This window comes from Scatophagus argus, chromosome 23, assembly GCF_020382885.2.
Source record: "Scatophagus argus isolate fScaArg1 chromosome 23, fScaArg1.pri, whole genome shotgun sequence".
Lineage (NCBI taxonomy): Eukaryota > Metazoa > Chordata > Actinopteri > Scatophagidae > Scatophagus > Scatophagus argus.
Window position 1 is genome coordinate 16,116,301 of NC_058515.1, and position 20,674 is coordinate 16,136,974.

Consider the following 20,674-nt stretch of genomic DNA (forward strand, 5'->3'; position numbering starts at 1 on the left):
TAAGAGGTCATGCTATGAAGCTCATGTCATTGACACAACTTTCTAAGTCTCCAAAATTGCTCATTCATGTTGCTGTATGTATATTTTTGACCCAGCTGATTTCGTCACATTTTCAGTTTACCCATAATAAAGTCATAAAAGAATCAAACTTCATGAATGTTTTTTGTGACAAAGAAGGATCTGTTCCAATCACTATATCAGAGAAAAATCAGAGTTGTTGAAATAACTGGAAACTCAAGACAGCCATGACATTATGTTCTTTACAAGTGTATGTAAACGTTTGACCACCACTGTATATGTGTTTTCTTCACCTTCTTGTAATTGATCCGCCCAGGTAGACATCAGTTTTCTAGTCATATGATTGGTTAAGTGAGTGGGACTGATTATTGTTTTGGCAGAGAGGTCAAGGTGAAAAAGAGAGGAGGATGATGACGAGAGAGGAGAGAAGCAGCTAGTATAGCTTGAGACTTGTAATATTCAATTCAATTCAGTTTATTTATATAGCGCCAATTCACAACAAACATTATCTCATGACACTTTCCAATTAGAGCAGGTCCAGACCAAACTCTTTAATTAAATTGTAATACAGAGAGCCCTTGAACAAGCACTTGGCGACAGTGGAGAGGAAAAACTGCCTTTTAGAAGGCAGAAACCTCGGAGCAGACTGTTGTGCACTAGTAGGAGCAATTTGATTATTGGCAAAAGAGTCATTGATTATGGGGATAATCGTCAAAGCAAAAATCAGTGTATGCTTTATACACATAAATATCGGGGCACCACCCTGTCACCAGGGACCAATAGCCAAATTAATAAATGGGAAATAACAGTCTCTTAAAATTGTGAAGGATGATTCCGAGCACTGGCTGTCATGAATTCAGCTGTTAGTACAAGTACATTCACAATAACCACAGACAACGACAGGTTAAACTATAACAGGATTTATTAACCAGCAACAACCATCCAGAGATAAGTATCACTTTGTAATAAACACTATTATAATCTAAGTTTTATCAACACACATTAACTATTAACTAAAGATAACACAGGTACAGCAGCAAGAGTATATTTATACATAGGTGTGCATATATACAGGGGTGTGTGTGCGTGTGTGTGTGTGTGTGTGTGGGTGTGTGTGTGTGTGTGTGAGAGAGAGAGAGAGAGAGAGAGATATGACAATGGAGACCAAGATGGCAGAGGGATGACGCGGGGGGGCGTGTAAACCGGAACTTATCTGCTCAGCTATTGGTCCTTTAACCGGTGACGCGCGGTCTCGCTGAACCAGCGGAAGTGGACGACCGGAAACCAAAATCAACGAATGCAGCACTTACAAGTTACAGGAAATCATGTGTAAACATCCCTACTTTACACTATCTCTGCCCAGACATAAGCCTCTTAATTTGAGTTGCTCCGATCTTTCGGAGTTTGAAATAATGATCCGCTTAAACATTCGCAGCGTCGTCCTCACCGGGATGCTGGCGGTCCGTTATCTCAGATGATGCGGAGTCTTGATCTCTCGGCGGCAGCAGAGAAAATCACCGGTGAAGAAGTTAACAAACTTTGTTTCGTCCTTAACAAAGTCGGCGCGCGGCTCATTAACGTGCGATCAGCTGATTGCCCAGCGATCCACGTTGTTTTGTTCTCCAGAGCGCATGGCCAGAGATCCCAACAAGACCCTGGCTCAAGATGGGCGGCCATCTGCCTTGACCGGTTGGGTTAAGAGAGAGAGAGAGAGAGAGAGAGAGAGACAGACAGATAGACAAGGAGAGAGAGAGAGAGCGGGAGAGAGATTGAGATAGACAGACAAGGAGAGAGGGAGAGGGGGTGGGGAGAGAAGGAGCACACAAGCAGAGATGCATAGCAGCAGTAATAATACAGAAATATTGGAACTGTAGATAATGATGATGAAATATACAGGAGGTACTACGGTGATTATGATAGCAGTATTAGTAACTGTAATAATGGTAGTAGCTGTACAGAGAAGTAACAGAATTAAAATAGATTATGACTAAACACTAGTAATCGCAGTGATTTTCGAGCAGGACCACAGCAGGAGGTCCAACCACAATCCTTGGGAACCTGCGAGATGAGAAAGCACAAGGACTCCAGGGAATAAGTTGGGTTAGTGATATGCATTAATGGGACATAAATGTGTGCAGAAGGAGAGAAAGAAAGAGCTCAGTGCGTCATGGGAGGGCCCCCGGTAGTCTAAGCCTATAGCAGCATAACTAGGGGCCGGCCTAGGCCAGTCCTAACTATAAGCTTTATCAAACAGGAAAGTTTTTAGTCTACTCTTAAAGGTGGAGAGGGTGTCGGCCTCCCAGACCAAAACTGGAAGATGGTTCCATAGTAGAGGAGCTTGATAACTAAAGGCTCTGGTTCCCAATCTACTTTTGAGGACTCTAGGAACCACAAGTAGCCCTGCATTTTGGGAACGCAAAGCTCTGGTGGGATAATAGGGAACTATTAACTCTTTAAGATAGGATGGTGCCTGACCATTCAGGGCTTTATATGTGGGGAGAATTTTAAAATCTATCCTGAATTTTACAGGTAGCCAATGTAGAGAAACCAGTACGGGAGAAATATGATCTCAAATATTGCTTTGTTGTAGCCCCTAGCTACAATACTGAACTATTAATATAGTTGGACACTGACCCACGCGTGAGATGCGTGTTATATTGTCAGACTGTATTGGATAGTTTGAGTTTTTTACTGGATTTTCTTTGAAGCACGTTGCTTAGCCGCTGGCCAGCAACCTGCCATGAGTGTGTATTTGTAAACCTGTCAACGTGTGTGTGTGTGTGTAGATCTATGTGAGGACAGGTATTTATCATGGAGGAGAGCCGCTTTGTGACAATGTCAACACACAGAGAGTCCCCTGCTCCAACCCCAGGTACCACACACACTGAATACACACACACAACAACATACGCAACATACAAGACAAGACAATACAAGACAATTTTATTTGTATAGCCCATTTTTACAAGCAGTTTGTCTCAGAGGTGAATGGGGGAGAAGTTGTCCAAACGTGCTTTAGGTGTGGAGGTTGCTATAAGAGAAACTGTATTTGATGGAGTATTACTGACAATCCTTGCTTTGATGTTCACAATCTTATCAGTGAAGAAAGTTAACTTTCTGATTTCTTAACTTTCAATGAAGACTTTCAATGAAGAAAGTTAAGAAATCATCACTGCTGAGAGTCGGGGCGATGCATGGCTCAACAGCACTATGGTTTTTAGGCAGCCTGGCTACAGTATTAAAGAAGAATACAGGATTGTTCCTGTTCCTTTCTATTAATGAGGAGTAATATGCCCCTCTGGTGCTACGAAGGTCTTTTTTTTGTACATCCATCCATTTTCTATACTGCTTATCTGTCAGGGTCACGGGGGGGCTGGAGCCTATCCCAGCTGACTACGGGCGAGAAGCGGGCTACACCCAATCAATCGCAGGGACAACCACACACTCTCACACTCACACCCAGGGGCAATGCAAGCCGGAGTACCCGGAGAAAATGCAAACTCAACATAGAAGGGCCCTGACCAGGATTCGAACCTGGAACCCTCTTGCTACGAGGCAACAGTGCTAACCACTGCACCACCGTGCCGCCCCATTTGCACAGTCAATTCAGTTTCAATTCAATTCAGTTTATTTATATAGCGCCAATTCACAACAAAAGTTATCTCATGACACTTTCCAATTTGAGCAGGTCTAGACCAAACTCTTGAATTAAATTGTAAAATAGAGAGAGCGCAACATTCCCCCTTGAGCAAGCACTTGGCGACAGTGGCGAGGAAAAACTGTCTTTTAGAAGGCAGAAACCTCAGAGCAGACCCCGACTCAAGATGGGCGGCCATCTGCCTTGACCGTTTGGGTTGAGAGAGAGAGACAGACAAGGAGAGAGAGAGAGAGAGAGAGAGGGAGAGAGAGCAGGAGAGAGAGAGAGAGAGCAAGGGAGAGAGGCAGAGGGGGTGGGGTGTAAGAGAAGGAGCACACAAGCACAGATGCATAGCAGCAGTAATAATACCAGAAGTATCGGAATATAGATAATGATAATGACATTGAAGTATACAGAAGGTATTATGGTGATTTTGATAACAATGGTAGTAACAATAATGGTAGTAGCTGTACTGAGTCCTGACAGATTTAAATCAGATTATGACTAAACAGTAGTAATTGCAGCAGGTTTTGAGCAGGACGACAGCAGGACCGCAGCAGGAGGTCCAGTCATGATCGATAGGAATCTGCGGGACAAGAAAGCACAGGAACTCCAGGGAAGAAGCTGAGTTAGTAATATGCATTAATGGGACATGAATGTGTGCAGAAGGAGAGGGAGAGGAAGAAAGAGCTCAGTGCGTCATGGGAGGGCCCCCGGCAGTCTAAGCCTATAGCAGCATAACTAGGGGCCGGCCTAGGCCAGCCCTAACTATAAGCTTTATCAAAGAGGAAAGTTTTTAGTCTACTCTTAAATATAGAGAGGGTGTCTGCCTCCCGGACCGAAACCGGAAGATGGTTCCATAGTAGAGGAGCTTGATAACTAAAGGCTCTGGTTCCCAATCTACTTTTGAGGACTCTAGGAACCACAAGTAGCCCTGCATTTTGGGAACGCAAAGTTCTGGTGGGATAATAGGGAACTATTAACTCTTTAAGATAGGATGGTGCCTGACCGTTCAGGGCTTTATAAGTGAGGAGGAGAATTTTAAAATCTATCCTGAATTTTACAGGTAGCCAATGTAGAGAACCCAGAACAGGAGAAATATGGTCTCTCATGCTGGTTCTTGTCAGTAGTCGTGCTGCAGTGTTCTGGATTAACTGAAGAGTCTTTATGGATTTACTGAGGCAGCCTGATAGCAGGGAGTTACAGTAATCCAGTCTAGAGGTAATGAATGCATGGACTCATTTTTCTGCATCTTTCTGACTCAGGATGTGCCTAATCTTTGCGATATTGTGGAGGTGAAAGAATGCAGTCTTTGAAATATTTGCTATGTGCGAGTTAAAGGACATGTCCTGGTCAAAGATAGCTCCTAAATTTCTTACAGTGGAGCTTGAGGCCACGGCTAAGCCATCTATCAATGCAATATCACTGCATAGTTTGTTTCTAAGGTGTTCGGGGCCCAGAACAATAACTTCAGTTTTGTCTGAATTTAGAAGTAGGAAGTTGCTGGTCATCCAGGTTTTTATATCTTTAAGACATGCCTGAAGCTTGACTAGCTGATTTGTTTCATCTGGTTTCATTGATAAGTACAATTGTGTGTCATCCGCATAACAATGAAAATGTATGGAGTGTTTCCTAATACTATCACCAATGGGGAGCATATACAGGCTGAATAATATTGGCCCAAGTACAGAACCTTGGGGAACTCCATGACTGACTTTTGTGAGTGTGGACGATGTATCATTAACATGAACAAATTGAAATCGATCTGATAAATAAGACTGAAACCAGCTTAATGCGGTTCCTTTGATGCCAATTAGGTGTTCCAATCTGTGCAGTAATATTGTCAAGTTTTGGTGTCTTTTTATTTGATCCCTCAGTTAATGCTCCACTTGAAAGAGCTTGGTCACGCAAGGAACAACTCTTGACAAGGATTTCCCCTTTTTATGTTTTATTGAACTTTGTTTTGTTGATGAAGGGGTCATTCAGTCATTCAATAGCAGCAGGTTGAAAACCTTGAACACAAGAATAACAAGACATTGCGTTATTTCAAGTTTAACAAACACAAAATCATTAAAATGTAAAATAAAAGTCCATGCAGTAAGTACTATTACTAATTACAACTCTTTGAATGCACCAAACTAGCAATGCCTTAGCATTAAGTCAGCATGTGCTAACAAACCTTTAAGATTTAACCTTAATCACATATAAACAAATACATTTTTTTCAATATTTAACTCAAGCAAATGAGTAACTCCAGTGGAGTGTTAAACAAAAGCAAAATTCAAGTAAAGCATCAGCTTTGCTGCTCCAAACAATTGAATAGGCTTGAGCCATTAAAAACTGCTTTGTCAAACTTAAAGTGCAGACTACAAACTACTGTAGGCAAACAACAAATTAAGTGGAAATAATCAACTGAAAGTCACTACCATTAAACAAACTAAGTCAGATGCCCAATGAGGCCAAACATTTTGCATGTGCACATGTGGAGCACATGTTGAGCACAAGTCCATCCATTCCACAACAACAGGTGAGTAATTTAAGAAAGTCACATCTCCTACCAGTTGCGTTTGACGGTGAACTGAGGGATTTTAGTTTTCTTGGTTTGGTTTGTTTCTTTAAGCTTTTGCTCTCCACAAACTTTCCTCCTTTGTCTCCCACAGCATGTGTTGAACTGATGGTTAAGATGGCCGTCTAACAGGAAGTTCCTCCTCTTGACAGGAAGTGGTTGGAGTGCTTTGCTGGTGTTGTTGAACTGATTGACTGCCCCCTGTAGGTCCGGCTGAAGACTTGTTTTGTTTGCAAAGTGAATGAAAGGTTTTTGATGTTTTGGTTGTGCTTTTTTGTCAGTTGGCGTGACACCTCCCACTTGACCTCTCGGTTGTGAAACTCAGAGAGGTCACAAGAGTCGTAGATGGTCAGTGTGTGTTGTTTTCTCTTTCCTTGATGGTGTTCTTTTGTTCCTCAACAGGTATTAGAACAATGACCCGTCGTACATCCCTGTGCAGAACTGTAGAGGGGATTTTGATTTTCAGTTTTCTTGTTGACCTCTGGTTAGATTTCATGGTCGAGACTGGATAGCTGGGGAAGGTTCGGACATGAACATCTCTGACGACGCCCTTCTTGTCAGGATTGACGCTGATGACTCTGGCCAGTTTGTACTGACTCCTCAGTGCATTTTGGTCGGCAAGCCAGACAATGTCTCCTGTGGCTACATTTCTGTGTGTCGTGTGCCACTTGCTCCTGGTGAATAGATTGGGCCCCGCCAACTGACTCCACTTCCTCCAGAACCGGTCAACTTCTGTTTGAATTGCTCTTAGCCTTTTGTAGGGGTAGCCATCAAAGTCGAAGCTTCCGAGGTCTCCTCTAGGTCCTGTTCTCCCAAGCAGAAGAGAATTTGGGCTGATGTACTCCACACAGTCCTCTCGGCTTTGAGTTCTGGCATCTATGGGTCTCTCATTGGCAAGGTTTGCAGCCATGTAGAGGAAGGTTTGGAACTCACTCCAGGTAAAGCACCCGTCTCCTCCCAGGTTGTGCAGAGCGCGCTTCACGGTGCGTACAGCAGCCTCTGCAGCTCCATTTCTATGAGGGGAATCAGCGGGGTGAATTTTCCAGCTCCATTCTGTCCCATGCTTGGAGACTTCATTCTCAACCTCTGGCGATTGTAGCTGGCCAAGAAAGGTGTACAGGTCATTGAGCGCAGGTCTGGCACCCACAAAGTTTTTCCCAGGGTCTGACCACAGCTTCTTTGGATGACCTCTTAGTGCTGTGAATCTTTTGTAGGCCAGCAGGAAACCTTCAGAAGACTGGTCACTTACGACATCTGTGTGCAGAGCTCGGGATGCCATGCAGCAGAAGACTAACCCCCATACTTTGAGCCTTGTTTTCTTCTTCACTTCATCCTTCACTTCATAAGGTCCGAATAGATCCAATGTTGTGAATTCGAATGGTCTTGCTGGTGTAATCCGTTCGGATGGGAGGTCACTCATGATTTGTTGGCACTTTTTAGCTCTGGTCTTTCTGCATATCACACAGCTGTCCACAATCTTCTGAGCCAGTTTCCGGCCTCTTGTGACCCATGCTTTTTTCCTCATCCTCAGGAGTGTACCTGCTATTTCCTCATGGTTTGCATTGTGGGCTTCTTGTGCCAGAAGAGAGGATACCCACGCATCACAAGGTAAGATTGGTACAGTGGTTTTGTCGTCATCAAAGATCTGAAATCTTCCTCCACAGACCAAGAGTCCGGTTTTTGTATCTTTGTACACAGCCAGTCTGTTGAGGGTGGCGTCTTGGAAGCATGCACCCTCTTGTGCTGCGAGGAAGAGGTCTCTCTGAGCATCTTCATACTCGCCGATGGTAAGTACAGCTTGTTTTGCTCTGGATTTTAGCTCTTCCGATGAGAGCACCTCCCACTTTGGCTTACTTGTGGATTGGGTTTTGCCCAGTAATTCTTTCCACTTCATTGCAGCTCTCCACACCCAGGCGATAACTCTGGTCATCTTGGTCAAGCTGCTGAACTTTCTGACATTGATCAGTTCTTTTACTGCAGAACCAGCTGGTGGTCTTCGGAGTTGAGTCCTGGGCCCCTTTCCATCTGCGGTGCTTTGCTGAGCATCAGTGCCTCCTTTGGCTGTGACTGTCACTGGGCTGCTTGTACCACTAGATGGCGCATTGTGTGTGGCTTTCTTGAGCTGTGCTCTCGTCAGTGCTGCTGAGAAGGACTTTCTTTGAAGCTTGTTTATCCCTTCTCTAGCATGGGTAGCAACATCTTTGGCAGACTTCTTTGGCCACTCTCCCACAGGTAGTTTCAGGAAGTCTGGTCCATTCTGCCACACAGAATCCTCTTTGAGATCTTCTGGGGCTGCACCTCTTGTTATGATGTCTGCCACATTGAGGTCTCCCTGGATCCACCACCACTCATCAGGGGATGTGGTCTTCTGGATTTCTCCGACTCTGTTCGCAAAGAACGTCTGATATCCATAGCTGTCTCTTTGGATTGCTCCCAACACAGTTTGACTGTCCAGCAGGTGGAGCCATTTTTCAATCTCTATCCGAGAGTGCTTCTCAATGTACCTTCTTAGGCGGACAGCATAGACAGCACCACAGATTTCAGCTTTGACTGGTTCCCCCTTCTGGTCAAGTGGCGTAAGCTTTGCTTTTGACTCGATGAGCCTGACTTCAATGCCTTGTGCAGTCTCCCACCTGAAGTACACCACGGCTCCGTAGCTCTGGTCACTCCCATCAGAGAATGTTATCCCCCATGGTTTTTTGGTCCAGTTGCATGGTGTGAGGCTTCTGTGGAAGGTTATTTGGCTGAGGTGGATGTATTCCTCAAAAAGCTGGATTGCTTCTTCCCTCAACTGTTCTGACAGTGGCTTGTCCCAGGTGTCTCGGGCTGTGCTGGTTCCGGCCTCCTGGAAGGCTCTCCTGACTAGAATGGCACCCTTCTGTTTCGCAGGAGTGACAAGACCTATTGGGTCATACAGGCTAGCTACTTGGCTCAACAGCTGTCTTCTAGTCAGTGGCTTGGGAGTTTTCCCTCTCACCTCTTCCTCCAGGATATTTTGACCCACTCTCATTTTCTTCCTCCTCTTTGAGAAGTTGACTGAGGTCATTGGGTACAGTTTGTCGCTTTCAACAAGATAGCCGACTCCCAGGGCTTTATCATCTTCTTCTCTCCTTTGATTTGGGAGAATAAGGAATTTGTTTGCTGGTCTTTCTGGTGCGAGCATGTCCCTCCCACTTTGGCCTGACCGGACCCAGGGCTTCAGGAAGAATCCACCTGCTTTGAGGATTTTTTCAACTCCTGCTGTGCTTTTGTCCAGCTTTTCCAGGTCATTGTGAGAGGTAAGTACATCGTCGACATAGGAGTCTTCCTCCAGGATCCTGCGCTCCTCCTCCAGGTGAGTGAACATGGGTAGCTTTGCAGTCTCTCTCATGGCCAGCTGTGCGATGCATCCTGCTGGCCGGTCACCGATGTTAACTCGTGTGATTGCATACTCCTCCAGTTCGCCATCTTCTGTGTCTCTCCAGAGAAACCTGTGTAGGTGTACTTCCAGGTCTTCCAACCACACCGAGTTATACATCTTCTTGATGTCGCCGAGTGCAGCATGCACCCCTCTCCTGAATCTGAGAAGTACTGCTCTGATCGGGTTGAGGACGTCAGGTCCTTTTAGCAGAAGATCGTTCATGCTTGTTCCCCTGAACTTTTGACTGCTATTCCACACCAGGCGTACAGGTGTTGTAGTGGAATGTGGATTCGGCGCCACCAAGTGGCTCACATACCAGACTGGTCCTGTCCAGTTGGTCAGTGTATCTTTGGTGAGCTTCTTTGCTGCTCCTCTTTCCACCATTTCATGGACTTGAGCTGTATATCTCACTTTCCACTCCGGTTCTTTTTTGAGCTGCTTCTCTGTTCTCAAGAAAGTGGCTTCCACTCCACTTCGGTTGTTGGGCAGAGAAGTTGGATCTTCGATCCATGGGTACTTTGTGTCCCAGTGTGATTCACTGCTGTGATCATCGGTGTTGATGAAGGTGAGGCCTCTCCTGATGATCTCCAGTTCTCTTTCCTCACTCAGTGTCATTTCTTTGCCTCCTGGTTGGCAGTTGCCGCATCTGCACCCTCCACACTTAGGTTCACAAGCTGCTCCAATACTGTCCCACTTCCACCAGTTAAGGAATTCTTTGTTGGCTACAGTGCTTCTGGTTTCAGCTGAGATTCCATTTGTGTCGCAGAGTTCCTGGTACTTCACAGCTGTGGCCCTCATGGATCGTGCGAAGTGGGTTTTTGAGGTGTGCGCCGCCAGATCCACTTTTTCAAACAGGTCCGGGTGCGTTCCACCGACTGTCTTCCCCAGTGGGCCGTCCCAGAGAACGAGGTCACCGACCACCTTCGTCCTTTGTGGTACAAGTCGGCCCTCACGATGGCTGATGAGGAGTTCGACTTGTTCTGGCCTGCGCAGGTCATCCAGGTTGGTGTTGGGAAAGAACCTCCTCAGCTGTTCAGGAGTGACTGGGTTTTGGACCTTAGCGATGTCTTCCAAGCCGTAGCAGAGGAGTTCATGGGCGCGTTCCGTTCCTCTGGGGGTCTTAACTCTCACTCTGAGATGGTATCGCCTTGTTTTGACCTTTAGGGCCATTCCTCCAACCCCGTGGACGACGAGTGTGATCTTTTCGCTCCTCAGATCCAGTCTCCTTGCTGCACGGTGGGTAATGTAGTTCGTGTCTGAGGCTAAGTCGATTAGAGTTCCGATCCCTTCCCCTGCATTGGTGGTAACTTCCAGTAGCATGAGGATCACAGGGAGCTCTTGAACCGCACTCACTTCCATGCCGCCAGGCCTGTCGGTTTTGAGGGATCTTGCAGACGCATTTGTAAAGGCTCTTTTGCATTTTTCCGCCATTTCAGGGGACAGTTCTGACATGAATTGCTGTTGTTCTTCTGTCAGTTTATTCCTCTTCATGGTTGACTTTGCTGTCTCTGTCTCCTCTTTTCTAGGGTCTGCTTTCTGACACAGGAAGAAGTGATGGCCTCTCCTACAGCCCGGCTTTTTACACAGGTAAGTGTCTTTGCAGGTACTGTCTTCGTCATGACACTCCAAACACTTTGTGCAGGCTCCCAGCCTCTCCACAGCACTTAGCTTGTCTTTTACCTTCAGCACCTTAAACTTCTTGCAGAAGAAGAGCTTTTCTGCATGCCGCTCGTCACCGCAGACAACACAGCCCTCTTTACTCGTGGACCTGGTAGAGGCGTACTTCTTGAAGTCAGCTGGTCTCTTGTCCGGCTTCTCACCCACTCGAAGTTGCTCGAGTCTCTCCAAGACCTCTTCTTCAGTTTTCAGGTAACTCAGGAGCTTGTCAAAGTGGTTGTCTGGGGTTACTGCATTTGTTGGATTTACCATGTGGAGTAGCCAATCCCGCTTCATTGTGTCTGGCAGTTTGCTTTCTATTGACCTGATGATGAGAGGGTTTTTGATGGCTCCTGTATTTCCGAGTTCTGTCAGGTCGCTCAAGGCCTTTTCAACTGACTGGATGAGCTCGATCATCCTCCTGGGCTGGTGGGATTTTAGAGGTGGGATCTTCTCCAGGTCCTCGACAATCTCCAGGGCGATGGTGGTCTTATTCCCGAACCTGTTTTCCAGGACCTTAAACATCTCCTCGGCAGACTTGTAGGTGGAGAGCCGGAGGTCTTTGCGGATCCTGTCATCCATGCTGTCAAGGAGCTGCATCTTCTTCGCCTCCGCAGAGCCGGTTGGCTCCCCTTGCCGCTGTAGATTTTCCCAGTCTTTTTTCCATTGGTGGAATTCCCTCCTTGAGCCATGGAATCTGGGCAGGCAGGTGGGCTTTATTTTGAGGACAGGCTGCTGGGCTGGCTGGGGTGCTGACTGGGCCTGATGAGTTGTATTCCGCCTCTCCTCTTCTGCAGTTCTCTCCACTGTCAGGAACTCAGCCTTTTTTGCCACGAGGTTGCTCTTCAGCTTCCTTAGGCCTTTTATTCTGCCATCCAATTCAGTCTTCTCCTCAGCGGGAATCCATTCTTCCCACCGCTTGAATGCAGCCATTGTGTCTGCGACAACCTGCTTTGCTGTTTCCAGCTGGTGCTCATACCCATCTTTGTTGAGCAGAGACACTAAGGTTCTATGAGCCTGTTCACAGGCCGACTCGGCTTCTTCAATGGCGAAGGTCAGCTCCCCCTCGGCGTACCTTGACCAGAGACTGGACAGCACGCTTTTGCGTACTTCCTCCAGTCTATTTTTGCAGTCCTCTGTGGTTTTTTCCAGATCACTCTCTTGGCTTGGGTGCAGCTTCTTCTCACCTTCCTCTTCGCCAGCCTCCGCCCGCAGACCAAGCTCATACTCATCATTTGCGTAGTTTACTTTCCTGGACAGTGAGCAGAGTTCCCTGTATTCAGCTTGGAGCTCTGCTTTCATCAGGTATCCAGTCACTCGTGAGACGTAGTTGGCCTGTTTTGTGAAGGCCGTCTTTGCTGAAGTCCTCTCACTCTTCAGCTGTTTGATGCTTTTTCCAGTGGCGTCTTCTGCCATTCTTGCAGTTTTTCCTCACGTTGACAAGGTTGACTATAGGCCGTTGATCCTCTGTCTCTTGCCACGCTGGTTTTCAACTGTCAAGTTTTGGTGTCTTTTTATTTGATCCCTCAGTTAATGCTCCACTTGAAAGAGCTTGGTCACGCAAGGAACAACTCTTGACAAGGATTTCCCCTTTTTATGTTTTATTGAACTTTGTTTTGTTGATGAAGGGGTCATTCAGTCATTCAATAGCAGCAGGTTGAAAACCTTGAACACAAGAATAACAAGACATTGCGTTATTTCAAGTTTAACAAACACAAAATCATTAAAATGTAAAATAAAAGTCCATGCAGTAAGTACTATTACTAATTACAACTCTTTGAATGCACCAAACTAGCAATGCCTTAGCATTAAGTCAGCATGTGCTAACAAACCTTTAAGATTTAACCTTAATCACATATAAACAAATACATTTTTTTCAATATTTAACTCAAGCAAATGAGTAACTCCAGTGGAGTGTTAAACAAAAGCAAAATTCAAGTAAAGCATCAGCTTTGCTGCTCCAAACAATTGAATAGGCTTGAGCCATTAAAAACTGCTTTGTCAAACTTAAAGTGCAGACTACAAACTACTGTAGGCAAACAACAAATTAAGTGGAAATAATCAACTGAAAGTCACTACCATTAAACAAACTAAGTCAGATGCCCAATGAGGCCAAACATTTTGCATGTGCACATGTGGAGCACATGTTGAGCACAAGTCCATCCATTCCACAACAACAGGTGAGTAATTTAAGAAAGTCACATCTCCTACCAGTTGCGTTTGACGGTGAACTGAGGGATTTTAGTTTTCTTGGTTTGGTTTGTTTCTTTAAGCTTTTGCTCTCCACAAACTTTCCTCCTTTGTCTCCCACAGCATGTGTTGAACTGATGGTTAAGATGGCCGTCTAACAGGAAGTTCCTCCTCTTGACAGGAAGTGGTTGGAGTGCTTTGCTGGTGTTGTTGAACTGATTGACTGCCCCCTGTAGGTCCGGCTGAAGACTTGTTTTGTTTGCAAAGTGAATGAAAGGTTTTTGATGTTTTGGTTGTGCTTTTTTGTCAGTTGGCGTGACAAATATAGAGTGGTCAATGGTGTCAAATGCAGCACTAAGGTCTAACAGTACAAGGACAGAGATAAATCCCTTGTCTGATGCCAGGAGGAGGTCATTTGTGACTTTGACCAATGCTGTTTCTGTGCTATGATGAGCTCTAAAGCCAGATTGAAAAGTTTCGAATAAGTTATTATTTTGAAGAAAGTCATATGTCAACAGTCAACTGATTGGCGACTGTTCTTTCAAGGATCTTGGAAAGAAATGGAAGGTTAGATATTGGTCTATAGTTGCTTAAAACCTCTGGATCAAGTGTGTGTTTTTTAAGGAGAGGTTTGACTACAGCTATTTTAAAGGACTGGGGTACATAGCCTGTTATCAGGGACAGATTGATCATGTCTAATAGACAGGTGCTAAGTAAGGGTAAAGCTTCTTTGAGAAGTTTGGTAGGGATGGGGTCTAAGAGGCATGTTGTTGGCTTGGATGAATATACGAGTGAGTATAGCTGATGGGGATCGATAGGTGAAAAGCAGTCAAGATGATTATCTGTTTCTATTGTTGGTTCTAAGACACTAGTGTTTGATGTTACATCAGGATCAGCTGAGATCAGTAGGTGCTGAATTTTGTCTTTAATGTTTAAGATCTTGTCGTTAAAAAAGGTTATAAAGTCATTGCTGCTAAGGGTCACAGGGATACAAGGCTCAATAGCACGCTGGCTCTCTGTCAGCCTGGCTACAGTGCTGAAGAGAAACCTGGGATTATGCTTGTTATCCTCAATTAATTTTGAGTAATAGGCTGCTCTGGCAGTCCGTAGGGCCTTCCTATATAATCTAAGACTGTCTTGCCAGATTGAGCGAGATTCAATAAGTTTGGAGGAAAGCCATTTCCTCTCAAGTTTTTGCACATTTTGCTTTAATTTGCGAACCTCTGTATTATACCAGGGTGCAAGTTTCTTTTGCTTTATGAGTTTCTTTTTTAGCGGAGCAACAGAGTCTAAAGTCGTCCTTAGTAAACTTGCAGCACTGTCCACGAAATGGTCGATTTGAGAGGACTATCAGACAGGTATCTAGTGTAGGAGTTTTTTCTTGGTGGTATGAAGTCAAATAGTATAAACTCAAAAGTTATTAAACAATGGTCAGACAGAAGAGGATTTTGTTCAGAGACAGTTAAATGTTCTACATCTATACCATATGTCAGAACAAGGTCAAGAGTGTGATTGAAGCAGTGAGTGGGTTCATGTACACACTGACAGAAGCCGATTGAATCTAAGAGAGAGATAAATGCTGCGCGAAGGCTATCATTACTATCGTCCACGTGGATGTTGAAATCACCCATAATAATAACTTTATTAGTTTTAAGGACCAGACTCGATAGGAACTCTGACAATTCCAGTAAAAATTCAGAGTATGGGGCCAGGAGTGCGGTACACTACAACAATAAAAATTGGTTGTATTGTTTTCCAGGTAGGGTGTGAGAGAGTAAGAATAAGGCTTTCGAATGAATGGTAGTTGACTTTGGGCTTTGGACTAAATGATAGGTTTGGGTCGAAAATGGCGGCAACTCCACCTCCTCGGCCGGTGTCTCGAGGAATGTGAGTATTAATATGACTTTGGGGAGTGGATTCATTTAAACTGGCATATTCTTCTGGCCGAAGCCAGGTTTCGGTTAAGCAAAATAAATCTATATTATTGTCCAATATTAACTCATTCACTAGTACAGCTTTAGATGAGAGAGATCTAATATTTAACAGTCCACATTTAATTCTCCTATTAGTTGTAGCTGTGGAGGTGTTGGTGTTGATCTTTATTAGATTTTTATGTATAACTCCTCTTTTTGAATTTGGTTCAATTAATTTAAGTGGTCGGGGGACGGACACAGTCTTTATGGGATATTGGGTGGGTAACTGTAATGGAAGCGCAGAGAGGCGTGTAGGACTGCAACTCTGCCTCCTGGTCTCAACTCTGGGTTGTCAGGGCAGACACAGTTTCTATGGGGTGTGAAGAGGGTTGGGGGGTGACGGTAGAAAGGAGCCTGCAGAGTGGTGTGTAAGACGACAGCTCTGCCTCCTGGTCTGGGTTCTGGGTGGTTGTCATGGTTTTGGGTGGAGTATACACTGAACACACACCAAACAATCTCACTCAAACTCACTGTTTAACATTGATGTTGACTGACCTGTCTCTCTTTTTCTGCCTGACCACTCACCCTCTTTACCTGTCTGTATCCAGGTGGAATGAATGGCTGACCTACGACATCTACTTGGCTGACCTCCCTCGCTCAGCCAGACTCTGCCTGTCTATCTGCTCTGTGAAGGGAAGGAAAGGAGCCAAGGAGGTAGGAAAGGAGGAAGGCAGGACACACAAACACAAGAAAGAATCAGTAAACGAATGACCGAGTCAAACCGTCTATCTCCTCACCTGTCTGTCTAACCCTCTCTACCTGCTTGTCTGTATTTTCACCTGTCTCTCTCCTTCTCCACCCATCTGTCTCTCTCTACCTGTCTGTCTGTCTGCCTCTCTCTACCTGTCTGTCTGTCAGGAGCACTGTCCTCTGGCCTGGGGGAACGTTAACCTCTTTGACTACACAGATGTTCTGGTTTTGGGTAAAGTGGCTCTCAGCCTTTGGCCAGTTCCTCATGGTCTTGAAGACCTCCTGAATCCCATTGGAGTCGCAGGTTCAAATCCCAACAAGGTACACAAGACCTCTATCTACCTGTCTATCTGCCTACCTCCATCGTAATAAAGACATCTAATCGACATAGCTGATCGATCATCTCATCCTCTGCAGGAGACCCCTTGTGTGGAACTCGAGTTCTCCTGGTTTAATCAGACTGTTGTATTTCCCGATGAGCAGCAGATAGAAGAACATGCAAACTGGACCATCAGCAGAGAGCTGGGCTACAACTACTGCCATGGATTGGTACTATACTGTGTATACAAATACCTCCACAGGCTGGTAGTATATGTACTCAATTTGGAAACTGCTTATATCAATGTTGCAATGATCAGGTGATCCAAACAGCTTGGGGCAGAATCATTTCTATACAAATGCTGTTTAAATCCACACATAACTGTCTGCTATCCGTCTCTCTCTCCCTCTACCTGTCTCTGGCTCTCAGAGCAGTCGTCTGGCCTGTGACAGCAGTGTTTCACCAGCCGATGCAGAGCAGCTTCGTTCTCTCTGTTCCAGAGATCCTCTCTATGAGCTCTCAGAACAGGAGAAGGATTTCCTCTGGAGACACAGGTGAGGGGTTGGGCTTAACATGGAGACACAGGTGAGTGCCAAGACTGATTGGGGACCAGGCTTAATATGCACTTACAGATGAGGGTTGGGGCTTAGTGTGTAGACTCTGGGCCCTGTTCAAACCTTCTATAGTGCAAAGGGGTTGTGTTTAGCTCCTTAAATAAGCAGAAATTGTAAGTGTTGGCTCCCTTTGAGAGAGACGTTATGTGGACAGCAGCTTAAATTGAGTCCTTATTAAAATTTCTTCAATAAGATTGTCAGGATGTCATGTTAATATATGTTCTGTGTTCTTCTACACATCCTGAAGGTCGCATCCAGTCATGGTTCACACAGTGAAACTGTTTGGAGTAAAGCAGCTGTCCTGTTGAAAATATTTATTTCTGCTAAAACTAAATGCTAAAGGCTTAATTCTCTTTCCTCTCGCCTGTCTTTATAACTACAGCAAATGATATTTGATTATTGAAATATTATTATTGTGCACACTGAAATACTTGAAATACTGATATAAGCTTCTCTAAAAGCCTTCAGTGCAGCTTTGGATGATGTTAGAAATGATTCCTGCATTACAATCAAGTCGTGAAGCTGAACAATGCACCCATTACCAAGCAGGGGAAACACTGCACCACTGACCTTAGACCAGGTTTTTCTTTTAAATAACTTTTTTGCTCCCACAATGCACCTTCACACGTTAAGACCAACATGACCATGGGCCCCTTTGAGTTGAATTACATTTACTAATAAAACAACATGAACACTCAGGGTGAAAATGACAGTCGTATCAGCCCAAACATGAGCAATGACAGCAATGATACCTGCAGCTTTCGTTGTCCCTGACTGTTTTACTGTCTGTCTGTTTGTCTCTCTCTCTCTCTCTCTCTCTCTCTCCCTGCAGACATTACTGTGTAAACATCCCAGAGTCTCTTCCTAAACTGCTGTTGTCAGTTAAATGGAACTCCAGAGATGAAGTGTCTCAGGTACAAAAAATTTCATAGGCAGCTTGTTTTCTGTGTGTATTTCACTTCATCAGACACCTGCCTGTCTCCTCCTCCTCTTCCTCTTCTTCCTCCTCCTCAGATGTACTGTTTGTTGAAGGAGTGGCCTCTGATGGAACCCGAGTCGGCTCTGGAGTTGTTGGACTGTAACTTTCCCGATCCGATGGTCAGAGAGTTTGCTCTGCGCTGTCTGGTTCAAGGCCTGACAGATGACAAGCTGTCGCAGTACCTGCTGCAGCTCGTACAGGTACATTTACATCCTCACCTCCTGGTACATCACCTGGAGCACACACATTTCACCTCCTTCAACAGGTATGTTTTACAGTACCTTGTATTATTTGACCATGAAAGACATGAATAAGCAGGATTCTTTGGAAATAAATAAAAATAAAACCAAAGAGCTGAAGAGCTAATATTTAAAGCTGGTAAACACTCACTAATTCCACCTGCTATGTTAGTTTGAGTAATTCAACATTAAAAATAATAACAAATACATGTGACCTAACTGTATTTGTACTGGCTATATATTTTATGAAAACAACACATTGACAGAAGATCTAAAATGATTTTCTTCACTGTTAGTTCTCTTCTTGGCTGTTTTATTTGACTTTAACTGATGTCAATCAAGCAAATTGTGTGTTTGCAGGTCTTAAAGTACGAGATGTATCTGGACAATCCTCTGGCTCGTTTCCTGATCAAGAAAGCCCTGACCAATCAGAGGATAGGACATTTCTTCTTCTGGCATCTTAAGTGAGAAAGTTCATTTGTTGATGTGCTACTGGACTGCTAACAAATAAAATTTTCTTGTTTCAGATCTTTTGCACTTGAATGCTGTATTCAGACTAACAGGAACTCTGCTGTTCTCAGGTCAGAGATGCACAATAAAACGGTGTCCCGTCGGTTTGGCCTGCTGTTGGAAGCTTTCTGCAGAGCCTGTGGGATGTACCTGAAACATCTAAACAGACAGGTTAACACTGAAACGCCTGAACAGGGGGGTCTGTGTTTATTAAGGTGAAACTGCTACCATCTAGTGGCTGACTGTGACAGGACTCTGTGTGTGTGTGTCTGTGTGTGTGTGTGTGTGCAGGTGGAAGCGATGGACAAGCTGGTAAATCTCACTGACACCCTGAAACAAGAGAAGAAGGACGAAACACAGAAAGTATGAAATCACACCAAAACACAAAAAATTATCTCCTCAGTGTTCCTGTTACACTCTTGTCTTGTTTTGTTGACTCATTTTGTATGAATGATCTCAGTCAGTGCTAAGCTCACTAAATTACATTGCATTTCCTGTTACTATTTTTAATGGAAGAGATATCAGATATCTGTTTGCACGAACAGTCACAAATTCTGTGACCAATCAGATTCTTTCTGATGGCAACACTTTGCCTTCATTTTATTTTGACAGTCACAAATTTTCTTATCCTGCTGGAGAATTAAGAACATGAAAGGGGTCAGTCAGATATGTAATGATGAAATGTTAGTGCTTCATCCACAGACTGAAACTACAATTTCTGCCAACTCAGCTATCAAAATGTGTTAACTCTCCATATTTGTGGCAGAGCTCCAGACTGACTTGTGTGCCCAACCTTTTCATTTGGAACTCATTTTACATTTTGCATTGTATCCTCTACTAATGTAGATGATCAGTTAATTATTAGAAATATTAGTAACTGTGAGGAGTGCAACTCCAGGTTCCTTAAATCCCTTTCTCTTGCTGCTGTGAAAAGGAGACATTGCTCTTCTCTGTTTTTACATTTGACTAAAGATGTGTACTGTGATTGGTCGATAAGATAAGTCATTATAAGTTACTTTGCTGTGATTGGTTGTCAGACTCAGATGAAGTTCCTGGTTGAACACATGTCTCGTCCAGATTACATGGAGGCTTTGCAGGGATTCGTCTCTCCTCTGAACCCGGTTCACCAGCTGGGAAACCTCAGGTACCACTTAGACCGACTGACTGACTGATTGTTCACCAGCTGAGTAATTGCTATACATGACGTCTATGTGTGTGTGTGTATGTGTTTACATGTGTGGGTATGTGTGTGTATGTGTGTACATGCCTATAGGCTGGAGGAGTGCAGGATTATGTCGTCAGCAAAGCGCCCCCTGTGGTTGAACTGGGAGAACCCCGACATCATGTCTGAGCTACTCTTTACCAACAATGAAATCATCTTCAAGAACGGAGATGGTAGTTAGCTCAGTGCTAATGGCAACACTTGTTTCAAAGGAGAATGCTACAGCAGTACGGTACTCAAGGATTATGGGTAATGTAAACTTTGTGTCTTGCAGACCTGCGTCAGGACATGCTGACTCTGCAGATCATCAAGATCATGGAGAACATCTGGCAGAACCAAGGCCTGGACCTGCGGTGAGAACCTGTGACATCATCAGTGACTGTTGCTGTGACATCATCACGCATCTGGCTGACTTTATGTGTGTGTGTCAGCATGCTGCCGTACGGCTGCCTGTCCATCGGGGACTGTGTGGGTCTGATCGAGGTGGTGAAGAACAGTTTCACCATCATGCAGATTCAGTGCAAAGGAGGCCTGAAGGGGGCGCTGCAGTTCAACTCAAACACACTGCACCACTGGATCAAAGACAAAAACAGAGGAGAGGCGTCAGTACCTTTTAATCTCTCTCTCCTGTCTGAATACCTGTCTACCTCTCCTTCTGTCT

At 44.7% G+C, this 20,674-nt stretch overlaps 1 protein-coding gene across 5 annotated transcripts in view; it reads left to right on the forward strand.

The window, feature by feature from the left end:
- LOC124054373 (phosphatidylinositol 4,5-bisphosphate 3-kinase catalytic subunit alpha isoform-like) overlaps positions 1–20,674 on the forward strand; it is a 32,790-nt gene that overhangs the window by 8,660 nt on the left and 3,456 nt on the right. For 4 of the 5 annotated variants that reach the window (XM_046380298.1, XM_046380299.1, XM_046380300.1 and 1 more), the window contains 14 exons: positions 2,805–2,890; positions 15,989–16,094; positions 16,299–16,451; positions 16,548–16,679; positions 16,879–17,003; positions 17,896–17,977; positions 18,078–18,242; positions 18,642–18,745; positions 18,863–18,962; positions 19,083–19,154; positions 19,829–19,935; positions 20,065–20,186; positions 20,288–20,366; positions 20,445–20,615. In XM_046380298.1, the coding sequence (XP_046236254.1) occupies positions 2,805–2,890; positions 15,989–16,094; positions 16,299–16,451; positions 16,548–16,679; positions 16,879–17,003; positions 17,896–17,977; positions 18,078–18,242; positions 18,642–18,745; positions 18,863–18,962; positions 19,083–19,154; positions 19,829–19,935; positions 20,065–20,186; positions 20,288–20,366; positions 20,445–20,615 (1,604 nt within the window). The remainder of the gene's footprint in view (positions 1–2,804; positions 2,891–15,988; positions 16,095–16,298; positions 16,452–16,547; positions 16,680–16,878; positions 17,004–17,895; positions 17,978–18,077; positions 18,243–18,641; positions 18,746–18,862; positions 18,963–19,082; positions 19,155–19,828; positions 19,936–20,064; positions 20,187–20,287; positions 20,367–20,444; positions 20,616–20,674) is intronic. The other variant, XM_046380301.1, reaches the window with a different exon arrangement.